The sequence below is a fragment of the Carassius carassius genome, chromosome 41, assembly GCF_963082965.1.
Source record: "Carassius carassius chromosome 41, fCarCar2.1, whole genome shotgun sequence".
Lineage (NCBI taxonomy): Eukaryota > Metazoa > Chordata > Actinopteri > Cypriniformes > Cyprinidae > Carassius > Carassius carassius.
Genome location: NC_081795.1, coordinates 665,176 through 682,219, shown reverse-complemented (window position 1 = coordinate 682,219; position 17,044 = coordinate 665,176). Strand labels below are relative to the sequence as shown.

General features: G+C 29.7%; 1 protein-coding gene across 1 annotated transcript in view; it reads right to left on the bottom strand.

Annotated features, from left to right (window-relative positions):
* Positions 1 to 412: 412 nt before the first annotated feature.
* The window catches only part of LOC132123338 (chloride channel protein 2-like), a 60,123-nt gene continuing 43,491 nt past the window's right edge, over positions 413 to 17,044 (bottom strand). The window contains exons 13-23 of the mRNA XM_059533890.1: positions 13,333 to 13,402; positions 11,970 to 12,080; positions 10,907 to 11,120; positions 9,062 to 9,195; positions 7,741 to 7,922; positions 7,545 to 7,659; positions 7,080 to 7,147; positions 2,936 to 2,974; positions 1,680 to 1,784; positions 1,173 to 1,259; positions 413 to 1,012 (exon numbers count right to left, since the gene is read on the bottom strand). Coding sequence (XP_059389873.1) covers positions 806 to 1,012; positions 1,173 to 1,259; positions 1,680 to 1,784; positions 2,936 to 2,974; positions 7,080 to 7,147; positions 7,545 to 7,659; positions 7,741 to 7,922; positions 9,062 to 9,195; positions 10,907 to 11,120; positions 11,970 to 12,080; positions 13,333 to 13,402 — 1,332 coding nt within the window. The 3' untranslated portion in view covers positions 413 to 805. The remainder of the gene's footprint in view (positions 1,013 to 1,172; positions 1,260 to 1,679; positions 1,785 to 2,935; positions 2,975 to 7,079; positions 7,148 to 7,544; positions 7,660 to 7,740; positions 7,923 to 9,061; positions 9,196 to 10,906; positions 11,121 to 11,969; positions 12,081 to 13,332; positions 13,403 to 17,044) is intronic.

The window sequence follows — 17,044 nt, the reverse complement described above, 5'->3', positions numbered from 1 at the left end:
AAGAGAAGTCATAACTGCAAAAAAGAAGCAAATAGCGAAAAAAATCAATTGCAAAAAAAGTCAATTGTGAGAAAAAAGTCATAATTGAGAAAAACAGTCATAATTGCATAAAAAGTCAATAGCGAAAAAAATCATAATTGCGAAAAAAGCCAAGTGTGAGATAAGTCATAATTGTAAGAAGTCGTTATTGCATAAAGTCAATAGCGAAAAAGTCATAATTGCGAAAAAAGTAAATTCCGAAGAATTCATAATTGTGAGAGAAAAAGTTAATTGTATAAAGTCACAATTGCAAAAACATCAATTGTGAAGTCATAATTGCGAGAAAAAAAATCATGATTGTGAAAAAAAGATATGTAAAAAAAAAAGTCATAACTGAATGAAAAGAAGTCATAATCGCAAAAAAGTCAATTGCGAAAAGTCATAATTGTGAGAAAAGTCATAATTGAGGAAAAAAAAATCATAATTGTGGCATATAAACTCAAGAAAAAAATAGTGAGCTATAAACTCCCCAATATATAAGCACGAAAGACAACAGATGAAGCGTTCAAACAGATCCTGTGCATCACATTTCTTAAAAAGTGATAAAAGGAACGGTACGCAACGCAACGTATAAAATAAAATTATCTGTTTCTTTCAGCAACAAACACACATATAAACGCACAAAAAACGCACTTAATCAGAAAAACAGACAAAGTCCAGACAGTCCCTGATTCTCCGAAAGAGAAAGTGAGTTAGTGTGGGAAGACCTGAAAGCGAGCTGGAGGATTTTTGGATGCGTGAAGCAGTCTGTGCGTGGGGTCGGGGGTCACTGTGACTTGTCGTCCGAGTCGGAGGTGTTGGGCTGCTGTTCTCGGGGAATACTTCGGCTGCTGTGACGGTCCCACAGTTTGTGGATTTCAGTGGCTTCGCTTTCGCTGCTTGTGCCGCTGGTGCCACTGTCTCTGAAACTGGCCAGTGGCGGACGAACCTTCACACCCTTCACCGTCATCGAGCCCTCGATGGCTTTACGCAGCTGCAGCACAGACGAGAGCCGGTTAATGGACGAACGCTACCATTCAGCGCAGATGCATGACAGCAACGACATTTATAATGTTACAGAAGACTTCTGAACTTCCTATTCATCTTTGAATCCAGAAAAATAAAATGCATCACAGTTTTCACAAAACTCTCACCTCTCTCAGTGAAACTACTCCTATAAGTCTCCCGATGCTGGTGACGTAAGCGTGATCCAAACCCAGCAGAGAGAAGATGGTGTGAGTCTGTCAGAGAGAAAACAGAATCAGCATGCAAGCTAGTAAATTAGTATAATAATAATACATAAACTGCAGTGTTTTTATGCACCAAATACATCCACAGTGTTGTTTTTCATGGCACACTCCAAGTGGAAAACATATACATTTTGACCACAAGCATGCACACAAATCACATAAATAAATCAGTGAGTGTGTGGATAGAGTGAGAATGAGTAGAAGTGAATGGACTGCATTAAACACATTCACAGATGCCGCAGGAATGTGTGTGTGTGTGTGTGTGTGCCACTGCAGAGCGTGACTTAATGAAGACTTCTGTGCTCTTGCCACAAGTGAGTTTGCAAATGCAGAAAATAAATTCAGTGTCAGCATTTGTTGGATAGCGTGCATATCCTAAACTTACACACTCTCTCTCTCTCTCTCTCTCACCTTGTGCAGTGAAGTGCGCTCCACCAGCTGGAAGGGGGCGGGGTCAATCTTGCAGTTGTTGAAGTTCACCTGCTCGTCAAGCTGTTGCTCCTCCCACTCCTCGACCTGCACTCACAGCCAGAGATAGTTTTTGACTTCATTTTTTTTGTCATTTATGCATTATTATTCATTAATGCCATCGGTTTTATATTTCTGTCAATTACACTTTGCACTATTTTAATCTATTCATTATAAACAACATAAATACAGATTTTCTTAATTGTTTCAATTAATGCTAATTTTTTATTTTATGTAGCAATAATATATATATATATATATATATATATATATAAAAATACATTTTTAAAGTACATATAGAACGCTATTTTGTAGTCAAATACACTTTTTTGTTATTAATTTATATTATGTAGCTTTGCACTGTTTATAAAAATTATAAATATTAATATGTAAATATAATAAATATTCACTATTAGTAAATATAGCAAATTTTCACTATTAATAAATATTAATAAATATTATGTAAATATATTAAATATTCACTATTAGTAAACATAGCAAATTTGCACTATTAATAAATATTATGTAAATATAATAAATAATCGCTAATAGCAAATACAGCAAATTGGCACTATTAATAAATATTAATAAATATTATGTAAATATAATAAATAATCGCTAATAGCAAATACAGCAAATTGGCACTATTAATAAATATTATGTAAATATATTAAATATTCACTATTAGTAAGTACAGCAAATTTGCACTATTAATAAATATTATGTAAATATAATAAATAATCGCTAATAGCAAATACAGCAAATTGGCACTATTAAAAATATTATGTAAATATAATAAATATTCTCTATTAGTAAGTATAGCAAATTTGCACTATTAATAAATATTATGTAAATATAATAAATATTCTCTATTAGTAAACATAGCAAATTACATTATAAATTACAATGATAATTGATGAAATTCTAATGTGCACTTTATTATTATCTATAACTAGTTTTTTTTTTTTTGAGATTTCAGTTTTGTTATCTGAGGTACATCACTTATTTAGAGAATAGAGATTTTTGTGGTGGAAACAAGCATCTGCATTTTTTTTGTTACACCTCACTTTTCAATCCAATCGTGTTGAACTGAACAGATAATCTGATTCAGGCATCATTACAATAACTAGCAGATTATTCATATGCATGTAAACCTAGTTTATGAGAGGTTTCCACTATTACAGCTGCAGTGTCCTCACCTCGCCAAGAGTCATGTCATCCTCTGCGTCTGGATCCTCCTGAACACACACACACACACACACACACACACACAAGCTGTCACTCAGATAAAGGGCTTTGCAGTAACATTACATAAGAAACATGACAGGCCTGAATACAAAGCCCTCTCTTGTTGCTCTCACTCATATAAAGAACTGTTTGTCCTGTTCAAATGTGACTTTATACAGGGTGATATCTGAGGGTGTGTTGATGATTTATAATGCTAATATGTTGTGTGGTTTGATCAATATCTTGGAGCGCCGCTTTGGCAGTCGACAGATTCAAGTTCCTCTTCCTCCCTCTTCATCTCTCTCATGCTAAATTTAATCGATGAGATCAGCCTGCAGTTGCACTTTCTCTGTACAAGTATCTCACACACACACACACACACACACACTGGTGTATAAATCTTTGCAGCACTCTACGCATTAATAAAACATCCATCCATTAGTGCTGGTTTCTGTAGAAATGTGAGCGTAATGTAATAAGCAGAGAGAAGGCTCTACTACCAAAGAGTGACACACGCCTAATGATGTTTGACAATCGTGAAAGAGATTTAAAGATGAGAAAGCCGTGCACATTTTTCCTGTTGCGTTCCACTGAAAAAAATTGAAATATTTGTACAGCTTTCTCTATTTTTGATATTTTTAAACACATGTGTAGCAACCATACAATGTAGATAACTAATAGTGCTGTGTTCGATACATCGATACGACGATATATTGTCACAAAGATTTAACGATACAAATATCGATACAGCTGGCCCATGATATGTATCGGATCGTGACTTTGCTGGTGATACACAGCCCTAATAACTAATGTTCAAATTTTACTCAAATCTATTTATAAAAAGACTTTAATCTTTAATAAGTACATAATATAATAGAATATAAACTTTTAATTTTAAATGTAAAAAATGTATGAAAAAAATGTGAAAAAATGTGCATGCTTCTCTCTTCTTAAAAATCTTTTTAAACATTAAATTTATTTTTGACAACAAAATCAGCAAAGCAGCAAGAGTTAACTAACTAGTAGTTAACTAATGTTGACAAACTGAAACTTACTGTAAAGTTTTACCGAAGTCTATTTATGTAAACACTTTTAATAAAAAAATAATAATAATATAATATTAAAAAAGTATAATATTTAAAAAACAAACCAATTGAAAAAAAGCATGGCTTTTAGAGCCTTGCACGGGCCTCAAATTTAGGCCTGGGCCTGACCCTTTTCCCAAAACAGATTATATTACTGTTTCAACTATTAAAACAGTTCCGTTTTGTATGTAATGGCAAAGTGATTATATTTTGTTTCATTTTATTTTTATTAATTAAATTTCGGAAAACGTTTGGAGCATTTTTTGTTCGTTTTTGTTTTTTAAAGTAATGACCAAGCGGCCAGCGGCAGACAGTAAGCTGATCATTTTAGCCTTCTCAAATCATCACGACTTTCCTTAAATAAAATCTATAGATATACTAAAACAGTTCAAGCAGATAACAATGTTTAAACAGATAAATGTGCGATATATCCAATAGTTTGTGCGGAGATTCTTCAGGACATGGAGGGACCAGCGTGATCACTTGCATGTTTTCCATGGATATGCGTCATTTTTGCTCGTAAGGTAAGAGTAATTCATCATTCATAGCTGTAAATGGTCTAATTTTATTTTTGTTCACTCAAAATATCAACAAAATGTTGTGCTTTTATAAATTAAAGAAAACAAACATGATGCGCTTTCTTCCGTCTGGTACTGAATAGAAGCGCTTCATTTTAAAATTAACTGAAACTTAGCGAATACATGCCTCAAAGAGAAGATAAATATATCTTTAGAAAGCTTTAAATTAGTACTTAATGAAATAAAACATATTGAAAACAAGAACTCTTTTATTATAATCATAATTATAGTAAACCTTATTGTACCTTATATTTCCTGAAATCTATTTATGTAACACTTTAAAGTTAAAATAATACAATATAATATAATGTTAAAAATTAATAAAAAAAGGAAAAAGTTATATAAATGTTTCCAGATTTTTCTTTACACTGACCATTTGTATAATAAATATTTCTAATAATATAATATAATATAATATAATATAATATAATATAATATAATATAATATAATATAATATAATATAATATAATATAATATAATATAATATAATATAATATAATATATTTAATATAATTATTTTTACAAATCGTTTCATTTTTAACCATTTCAGCACAGAATAACTGGAAAAAAAATTCTGTGGTCTCTCTCTTTCCCTCTCTTTTTTTTTTATATATTTTTAAACATACATAATTTAGTATTTTGACAGTAAAAGAACTGTGTAATACGGATTTCTGTTACTGTCGAGAGCTGTATGATGAGGGTTCAGGTTTATCATTACATAGCCTTTATGCTGACCTTAATATACGCTCATCATGATATAAAGTACGCAAGTGTATTTCCATAGCAACTGTGTTACATCACTACTGACATACTAGAATTATATTTGCACAAAAAGTCTGCTTTCATTTACACAAGATGTGTGTCATTCAACAGCTGCATTCACTGACGCCATAAACATACATCATTCACACAGAAGTTTGTGTCCTTTACTTAGTGCTTTAACTAACATTACCTGACAATGCTGTTAATGTTAATTAAACTGGTCATTGTAAGTTCACAGCTCAGGTCCATTAAATAATATTAACAGACACAACTATTGATTTTAATAATGTATTAGCAAAAGTTGAAATTGCCAAATGATTAATAAATGTTTTAGAATAATTTTTTGTTGTTAGATCATGTTAACTAATGTAAATAACAAATGTTAACAAAATAGAACCTTATTTTATGTGCTGCCAAAATTCTGTTTATGAAATAAATGTTCACTTAAAATTAAATATAATATTATTTAATTATATATTATATATGTATATAATATATAATTTAATTATATATTTAAATACATTTAATTATAATAAATAATTTAATTATATATAATAATATAACTTAAAAATGTAAAATTGAATAAACTTTAAATAAAGACTTATGCAGTAAAAAAAAACAGAAAGGGGGCACATTGTTATATCAATAAAATAATGATTTGAGAAAAATGAGATACGCATAAATAATATATTATAGGTTTATCTGTTGTATAAATTAGCAGCCCTGAGATTTCCTGTAAAAATACTTTGCATCAAAAAAACATCATTATTGCATTATTTTTACTGTAAAACTATAAAACATTTATTTTGAAAAAAAAAAATGTTCATGTTGTTGCAACAATAATTAGTAACAGTAGTATTTTACTTAAATTAATAACTATATTTACCAATAATTTATTAAATTAATAATTAATTAATATTAATTATCATTAATTAATATTTCATATTTAGCTATTCAAATTAAAAATGTATTATATTTAGCTGTTCAAATCAAACACACTCTGACATCTTTAATCTATTATGAAGACCTAAGGAAGAAAAAAAAAACATTCAACCACATTGGGTAAAAAAAAACACAGATCTGAAATGACATGAGGGTGAGTAAATGATGACAGAATGATTATTTTAAGGTGAACTGTCCTTTAAAATGTAAAATCTACACTTGACGGCAGTAAGACGAATGTTACAGGACACAATCATTCACTGGCTCCGCCCACTTTCCATGCAACTCACATGGATTGGCCAGTTCTGATGTCATGCTGATGATTGACAGCTACTCATGCTTGGTCGCCTCCCATGTTCCACAAAGATTTCTCTGTTTCTGACCTTTAAACCCTTGCAGATCGATCAAAACAACGAAACTGTGAGTTTAAAGTTATCAAAAAAAATTATAATAATATTGTCTTGGAATGTGGTTAAACCTGCGGTTACTGTGTAAAAGGTCAAAGGTCAGAGCAGGCACAAGGAAGACGTTTATGGTATGATGTTGACACGATGATTTGACGAGCCCGTGTTTTATTTTTATTTTTTTCTTACCAAGACCGAAATCCTGACGCGTTTGGGAGGCCTGAAGTCAGGAGCGACTGTGTGCTCCACGTTATTATTCTTTCGCAAAGGAAAAGGGAGGGAAAACATAACATACACAACAAAAACCTTCATACGATGTAAACATAATTGTGTGTGAGTCTCACCTCCATTGCATCTGTCTGAGGTCGAGCACATAACAGATTCCTCAAGCCAATGCCAGAATCATGAGGACCTGAAAAACACGAAAATCCCATTTCTGTGTATTACAATAAATATGTACTATTATTGCTGAAAGAAATTAAAGAATAAAAAAGTTACAGAAGTTTAAGTTTACTCTAAAGGAAATGTACTGTACAATAAAACAAATATTTACCAAGACATTTTGGAATCTGAAAATGCAATGCAATAAAAGCCACACGTCTAAGTAAGTTATGTTCCAAATTTGAAGTTGACATCAAAAAAAAAAAAAAAAGTTACATTTCCATGATAACGCAACGTCTGATTTCAAAAGGGTTTTCACAGGATGAGTTCTGAGTGTTTACGCTATATATGATGTTTATATAAACAATAAAGTCTAAGCAACGTCCCCATTTAGACAGATGAGTACATGAGAGAGGGTGTGACATTACTTGTAGGGATCTCGATGTTTTTCTCTGCGGTAGTCGTCCTCTTCAGCGCAGGTTTGAGAGGTTTAGGAGATATGGGATGGACCGGTGTAAACAACGACGACTCTTCTGTGGAGATCTACACTCACAAAAATTCAAGATCACGTCTCGAAAACTGACAAAAAGTATAAAAAAGTCAAGTAATCGTTTGCCCTCTGACCTGAAAGCGAACCTCGTGGTTGACCTTTTGACCCCCCTCCTCGCTGCTGGGAGTGCTGACGACAGACACACGCTTCCTCTCAGCGTCCCGTATGAACTCCAGCCGCCGCTCGCGACTCAGATGCTGCGAGAGGAGCACCTGCAACTGAGCGCGCTCAATAGAGCCCAGCAGGATCATCGACTCTAGAGAGCAGAGACATTAATGCTCTCATTCAGCAAGGATGATTACAACTGATCAAAAAGTGACAGTAAAGAGATTCATGTTTCAAATAAATGCTGTTCTTTTGAACTTTCTATTCATCCGTGAATCCGGAAAATAAAATGTATGCAGTGTCTAACATTGATAATAATCAGATGCAGCCTAGGTAAACATAAGGGACTTCTTTCAAAAATATATATATATATATATATAAATTCAGGTATTTTCCAATTCAACTTTTCTCATTTTCTTTTAGTTTAACTTGAAGTACTAAAATAACAAACTAAAACTAAAATAAAAATGAATAAAAACTAAACAGACATACATACATACATATATATATATATATATAAATCAAAACTAAAAATGACAAAAACACAACAAAATTACTACAATTTCAACTGAAAATAAAAGGAAAATAAAATTTCTAAATATAAAAACGAATTCAATATATATATTATATCTACAGAAGAGGATTACGGTCAAGCAATAATTAAAAATAAAAAAAAACGGTCTCGAAAAAAAGTCATTATAATTCCAGATTAAACTCATTCAATTTGAAGAATAAATTATTATTTTTTTTTTAATTACAATTCGAGGAAAAGGGTTAAAAAAGTTGAGAATAAACTCAACAATTTAATAATTTAATGATTTTATTCTCACCATTTTTTTCTTTTTTCTTTAAATTTAACGAGTTTAATATCATATTATGATGATTTTAATCTCGAGATGGTTTTATTTTTTTTATTATTGCTTGGCCCTAATCCTCTTAATAGCTACTGTAATAGCATCTTGTTAAAATAAAATTATATATATATGTACATAATATGTTTCAAACACATCAAATGTTTGTACCTCTCCTAATTATTATAATATTTATTTAAATGAGATTCTATTTTCTCAGTTTTTACACACCACCATCAATAACAACCTTTTTAATTAGCTTGATCATTTTTTCCTAGAAACACTAATATTTTAGATTTGTTTTATTTATTTAAAGCCAATATAAATGTATCAATTACTACAAAACAAACATTTGGAAAAAGAGCCATCTAAGTAGACAAGCCAGCCATGTGTAAACGTTTCTATATAGTGTCCAAATAGAGCAAGCATGTGTTTGTACCTGCAGACTCCACCAGCGCCACAGTTTTGAGGTTTGCTATCAGGAGGATCTCATGAAGGTCTCTGTAGGTGGAGTTCAGAGTGATGTAACGAACATTTCTGACCATGATGTCCTCCACACGAATATTATACTTCCTGCAGACAGAAAACATGCAGGTTTTCCATGTTATTTTCCATATTTATTCATACACATCATAGTTTTCATTAATTATTTTTTACTTGCTTTTGTTTTTATTTTCCATTTAAAATGTTTCTATTTTTTAAACGTCAATAGTTTTATTTTATTTTTTTTCAGTTTTACCCTTTTTATTGTTATTTTAGTAAAAATAAAGAATACATATAAGACATCAAATTAAATTAAATTAAAATGAATTAGCTGAAACCAGTGTTTTACCTACGCCTATTGTAATTATAATATTTTTATAATTATTTTAAGTAGACCATTTTAATTTCTCCTTTTTTTTACACACATATTGTAATCTAGATTTAAGCATTTAACATTGCAACCAGTGTTATTTTAATAACTTTTATTAATAATTAATTATTATAGTTATTAGTGTGTGTGTGTGTGTGTGTGTGTGTGTATATATATATATATATATATATATATATGACCTCTTAATTTTGGTTGTTTTTTTTAGCTTTTTGTTTGTTTTTGTTTTTCATTTTTATCAGTTTTAATGTCTATATAGTTTTATAAATTTTTATTTCAGTTGTACTTTTTTGTTATTTTAGTACATCAGGTTAAATCAAATAAAAATAAGAAATGTTGCCTTGTCAATTAGCTAAATTAAAATAAGTTTTAATATTTTATTATTTTATTTTATTATTTCAGTACATTTTTTTTAAATGGTTTAAATTAGCTATAATAATCCTGATTGTTGCCTTTTTTTTTTTTCGAAAAACAAATATCAAACAAATATGTTACCACTCACATTTACTTAAGAAAGTTCACAAATATATTTTATTTTCCACAGACACACACACACACACACACACACACAAAATCTGCAATTCGTAACCCTGAAAATCTGAAAGCCTCTGAAATTAAGATTGATGTGTGTGTAACAAATAAATAGAATACTTTGTTAATGTTGTTAAATGCAACAATACAATAATAAATCATTTAACATTTTTAATTGCACTAAATAAACATTTGCCAATTGCTTTATTTCTTCATTAACTACGGCTGTTAAGTAATTAGTCCTGTAACCCGGAAGTGAACCGACATTTGAGCCTCAAGTTCTTCATTATTTCACCATCATTGAAGTACTATTGTATTTTTTACGAATAATCGTTTTTATCTGACTATTTTCAGTTTTTATATTTTCGGCTTTAGTAATTTTCTGTGTTTTTGTCATTTACGTTTATTTTGTTTTTAAATGTCTATATAGTTTTTATTCATTTTTATTTCAGTTTTTCGTTTAGTTATTTTAAAAAGAAATTAAAACTAAATTTGGCAGCTAGCTAAAATAGTTTTCTATCTTTTATTTTATTTTTATCATCTTTAAGTAATGGACATGTTTTTAATGGCTTCAATCTTAGTTTCAGATTCAGATAACTATAATAAGCATGGTTCCTGTGGGTTTTTCGTTCTGAGGATTTAGTTTTATGAGTAAAAATACGAACTGTGGCGAAAGTATTAAATGAGTTACACAAACCATAAATATGAATTTTGTTTTAAAAATGCATGTTGTAAAATCTAAATGTAACTAGTGCTAAATTCCTTTAATGTGAGCAGAATAATGGCTTTGATATCACTCTGATTGAAAGTGAGTAGAAAAGAATGGGAAGAAGAAAACACAATATAAGATGTACACCTATATATACAGACAGAGAGACTCACTCATGGTGGCCCCAGCCGAGCTCGGGCAGGTAAGGCAGTTTCTTAATGCGGATTATAGAGTCGTAGATGGACGGCTGAAGGCTCTGAGCGACGGCGTTGGCGAGAATCACAGCGATCATGATGGGCAGAATGTGACTGATCTGACCCGTCAACTCAAACACGATCACCGCTGTGGAAACCGTGTGTGTGACCGCTCCGGATAATGCGGCCGCTCCTGGAGAGAGACCGATTTAACAAAACAAATTAAAAACCCTTCACATTGGTTCTTTAGAAATTAATGAACCAAAGGGAAAAACTGAATATGAAAGGAACACAAACTATTGGGCCATTCAAAGTCATGAATTGACAAGAAGAGATATTTACTGAATTGCTATTAAGTCGCACATAACAAAATCAATGGTGCTCAACACTGATGTAAACATTTAAACAACAACAAAAAACATATCTACACAGTAAAAATTTAAGAAATTGATATCCACACTTTTTTTTAGTATTACTGTTTTTCATGATTCAAGATTTATTTATTTACAAACTTAAATTTGCAGTGAAACATGGTCACATGGCTACTTAGATGTGCATTAACTATAATTAAATAGTGAATAATAATTGAATAAATGTATTACTTTTTTTATTAATTTTTTTTAATAAAGCACCTTTTATATGTTTATAAAATGTATCAAATTATGTAAAATATTTACAAAAACATATTTAATATTTATAAATATTAAAAAATAACTCATAAAAAATTAGTTATAAAAATATAACTAATATTTAAAAATATTAACACTTTTCTTAACCCTTCACTATGTTGTCCATTAAGCTATAAATAAAACAATACAACAAATCAAAAGTGATTATTGTTATTTCATACTTAAATCCAGTGGCTACTAATCAAAGAGTAACAATGAAAACAACAATCCATGACCTAACACAACAAAACTAAATCAATGCCTTTTAAAATCGCTATGGGATCACTGAAGCAATTGCCATGAAAGTTTCTCAGCTGTGTGTGTGAACGTGTCTGTTGAAGCTCTACACATGTATGAGAGCATCTGTTTCTCACCCACGACAGCGTATCCTCCGGGAACTATGGGATAGATGGTTCCGTCCGTATTAATGCCCTCTGGAAACCACGCCGCCATACTTTCACCCACCAAACGGCCAAACGCAGCACCTAAAACACACGCAGGTTCACATTTTAATGGATACACTGCATAAAATATTTTTAACACGTAGGCAATACACTGTTGTTTTTTCATGCACTTGCTAATTTTGAGCTTCAGGACTATTTTTCTCGTATAACGTGTCTTGTTTCAGAAAAGTGGACATAGACTATCCAAAATACGCATTTAAGGGTTTATAATTTATCTATGTGTGTCCGTTTGTTTCTCCACTTCAGTAGCACTTACATACACCAAACTTTACAGGTTTATTCCTATCTATAGTCTGAAGGTTTTTACTGAGGGGTTTATTCATATAATATTCACAAGGTATTTTGCGTCTGTAGATTTCAATTACAATATATATATATATATATATATTTAAAAGGAAATTTTGTGAAAATTAGTTTGTTTGTCAACTTCAGGAGCACTTACATACACCAAAACTTAGAGTTTTATTCCTATATATAGTCTGAAGGTTTTCACTGAGGGATTTGTTCATATATTATTCACAAGGTTTTATTATGGACTTTATCTATTTTGCGTCTGTAAATTTCAATTACAATATATATTTAAAAGGAAGTTTTGTGAAAATGAGTTTGTTTCTCAACTTCAGCAGCACTTACATACACCAAAACTTAGAGGTTTATTTGTCTCCATATTTTGAAGGTTTTTACTGAAGGGTTTGTTTATTATTAAGGTTTTATTAAGGCACTTTGTCTATTTGTGTCTGTAGATTTCAATTACAATACATATTTTAAAAAGTTTGTTTCTCCACTTCAGCAGAACTTTCAAGCACCAAAACTTAGAGTTTTATTCCTCTCTATATTCTGAAGAGTTTTACTGTGGGGTTTGCTCATATATCAATCACAATGATTTATATAACATTTTATTCCTAAAAAACATGCCGAAAATGTATTTTCTTCTTCTTTCTGGTTGTTTTCTGATTTATGAAGTGTTAAAATGACAAATTCTAAATCCCTTCTGTAAAAAGCTTTAACTCTAATATACCAACAAAATCAAATAGGAATTTCAAACCTGGCTTCTTCCAAAGTTCAGATTTATACTCTAAAAATATATGTTAATTATTGCAAATTTAATTCATTTTAAACATAACCATTCAGAAAACTTTTAATATAATTATACTGCAATTTAATGTACTGTAATTAATGAACTGGGGAAGCATTGTGATATATATCAGTTAAATATTTGACCGAATTCACCTTTAAAAAGCAATTTTAAGATAATAAACATGCAAACACTTACCAATGACGAAAACAGGCATAAAGGCTCCACATGGTACAGGAAGAGTTGTGGCTAAAGCAGACATCCAGAACTGCACAAAAGACATCATTAACACTCATTAAAACATAAGCGAAACCATTTTTTATATATATTAGGTAAATCTAATAGCTTGCTCTACCCCTGCAACAACTTCTCTGCTTATATAACAAAGGAAAAAACAATATTAACCAATAATATCATCAGTGTTGAGGGATTTAAGAACTTTATTTTCAGTAGCATGACAGGAATTTTCCAGTAACAAACTATTTTGTGGTGTTCAAAGATAATTTAAATTCATATATTATAGTTTGTTTATGGCAGTGACTATGTGTGCTTCACAACACATCAAAATCCCCAAATATCCCCGCAGATCAACGCTAAAATCTGTCACGCCTGTCATCTGCATGACATTTTATGCTTAGACTGTACAATTTCCTCATCAGACTTAAACAGAAAATTTAATGAACTTGTAAATATAAAAATTAGCATGAAAACAACGGTTTCATGTCCACCAAAAGCTACTTTCTGACAGTTTCATCCACAATCAACTATTTGGGAGATTCCAAGAATAAAAAGAAATTGAGAAATAAATAATAATTAAAGTTATAAGTTTATATAAATTCTATCAATATATTTTATAAATTCTATAAATATAAATACAATTTAAAACATATTTATAATTAAGAATTTATAATTATATGTAATTAAAAATTATTAATATAATTTTTTTTAAAACATTTATAATTAAGAATTTATAATTATATGTAACTAAAAATTCTAAATATAAATACATTTTAAAACATACATATAATTAAAAAATTATAATTATATGTAATTAAAAATTCTAAATATAAATACATTTTAAAACATTTATAATTAAGAATTTATAATTATATGTAACTAAAAATTCTAAATATAAATACATTTTAAAACATACATATAATTAAAAAATTATAATTATATGTAATTAAAAATTCTAAATATAAATACTTTTTAAAACATTTATAATTAAGAATTTATAATTATATGTAACTAAATATTCTAAATATAAATACATTTTAAAACATACTTATAATTAAGAATTTAAAATTTCTAAATAAAAATACATTTTAAAACATACTTAATTAAGAATTTATAATTATATGTAACTAAAAATTCTAAATATAAATACATTTTAAAACATACTTATAATTAAGAATTTAAAATTTCTAAATAAAAATACATTTTAAAACATACTTAATTAAGAATTTATAATTATATGTAACTAAAAATTCTAAATATAATTCTAAATTCTTATCTAGAATGATAAATTATTGTTTATATGATATTGTATTGCATTATATTATATTGTATCTATGTTTCTATATGACAGAAAAACCATAGATACCAAATACATTTAATGAGACGTTTGACAAATCTTCTTCATAAAAAGCAAGCAAAACTAAATTATAAAAGTGTGTATTTGTGTGTGTGTGAACCTTATTAGTGAATAACACAAAAAAATATAAGGTCAGATTTCCATTCCCTCTTTATTTGAAGTAAATTAATATTAAGCAAATGGTATCACAAATGCACAAGTCTGAATAAATCTGGAAATAGCATTTCTGTTTATTTGATAATTAGACACATGAACACACACACACACACACACACACACACAAAGAAAGCTAAAACACCCACCCACTTGCCACTTGGTAGTGAATGTGAGGTGAATCCTGAAATGAACTGTGCGTAATTAGAGAAGTGGATTTATTGGTTGATCACACAACAGGAAGAGGAGTTAATTAAGAGAGAAAGTCATGCAGAAAAGCAAACACACACACACAACACAATCGATGGTTCCTGCGAGAACAGAAGGGCTCCTAGAGGTGGGATTCAGTGCGAATATTATGTATGTGTTATGATAATTATGTTGGAGAGTGTTTGAAAGCTGTGGGTGGATAGTGAGATCACTGCATAATATTCTCTCCTTCCTTCCTCCCGTTCTCTCTCTCCTGGCACTGAAAAATGGACATATACGTCCAAAATCTGTGCTTCTGCTTCTCTCCACCTGCCAGTATTTTTTACAAGCTCTTCCTTTCTATTATTATGTCTCAGAGTTTTCACGGAGAAATCAACTCTATAAGAACAGCACACATAAAGAAAAACACATGAACAAACAGATAAATATTCTATATAATATATGCAACACCACATGACCAGGAGTCATGTTTTCCCGACCTTCAGCTCGATTCCAAACGTGATATTGATTTTATACAACTTTAGTTAAATAAACAATTAATATTAACTGACTTACATTTTAGACACATTATGGATCGTTTTTGCTCCATTTCAAACAAAAAAATGTAAAACAGTCGCGAGCAACACAGTCTTTCGTTACTAAATTATTCATTTTTGAACGTGTCAATGATTCAGTGAGCCATATATAGAAATGGTTACTTGCTTCATTTATTGAATGAATCAGCCGTCTGAACGAATCGGTTGAATCAATGATTCACTCATTAAGAGTGGTTTAATATCATATTTAAAAGTATCATTGCATTTTTCCAACATTTCATATTTCTATGTCAAAAAAATAAAACATTAATCTAATAACATTATTTATGCATTTGGACAGATGGAAGTTTGTTGATACTGATTTCATTTGAATAGTAACAACCATATAGTGTCTTATTATTAACGTAATGTATTGATCACATGAAAGAAATCAACGTAAATGGAGACATGTACATTTAATCAGTTTAGGAAAATATTGTCCTTCATAAAGTTAAAAAGTGTAAAAGCAATTAATTTAAGGCAAATATCAAAAATATGCTGATTAAAGTCATACATGATAAAGCAATGATAAGCCTGCTTCAGAATAAATTATATTTGTGCCAAAAAATAATAATATATATATATATATATACATACATATATACATACATATGTATATATATATATATATATATATATATATATATATATTTTTTTTTTTTTTTTTTTTTTTTTTTCTCAGATAAGTAAATGGTTGATTTACTGATTTACTTGATCTTAATTACATTTATTTACTTAATATTATAAATTACATTATATTATAAAAAGTTATGTCAATATTTCATAAATAATTAATGAAGAATTTTCTATATATATATAAATTAGTGCTTCTAAAAACCTGTTATGAATATTTTAAGAGTTCAACCATTTTTATTATAAGTGAGAACAGTTTAAACCTCACAAAAAAGCAAAACAAAAACAGAGACTTCTATTGTTTTTAAATGCATCTAATTTTAATTATTATTGAATAAACTTAACCCAACCTAGAAAAAAAATGTAGAAAGTACAATAAATAAATAAAAAATTATGATAATTTTAATTTTAAAACACATAGTTCTTATCAATGGTACTTCCATCCCTGGATATCCCCAAAGCCAGATTTTGTCAAATTTAGCTCGATTCCAGGGACAAATTATCCCCCAAACATAATCAGGTGACTCCAGATCGAAGACACACAGGTTACAGCAAAGGTTCCCGTTCAGCAAAAGGGCACTTGTCCCCATGGCAACACTGACGACATCACTTCCTGTGCCATGAACGGGTTCTGATGAGGTTGCCAGGGCAACACACTCGTGCACACACACACTCTTATTGTCCTCAGCCAGTGACTTAAAGAGCTGGGTTTGTTTTGTTTAATGAGGTCTTGTCAATGCCATTC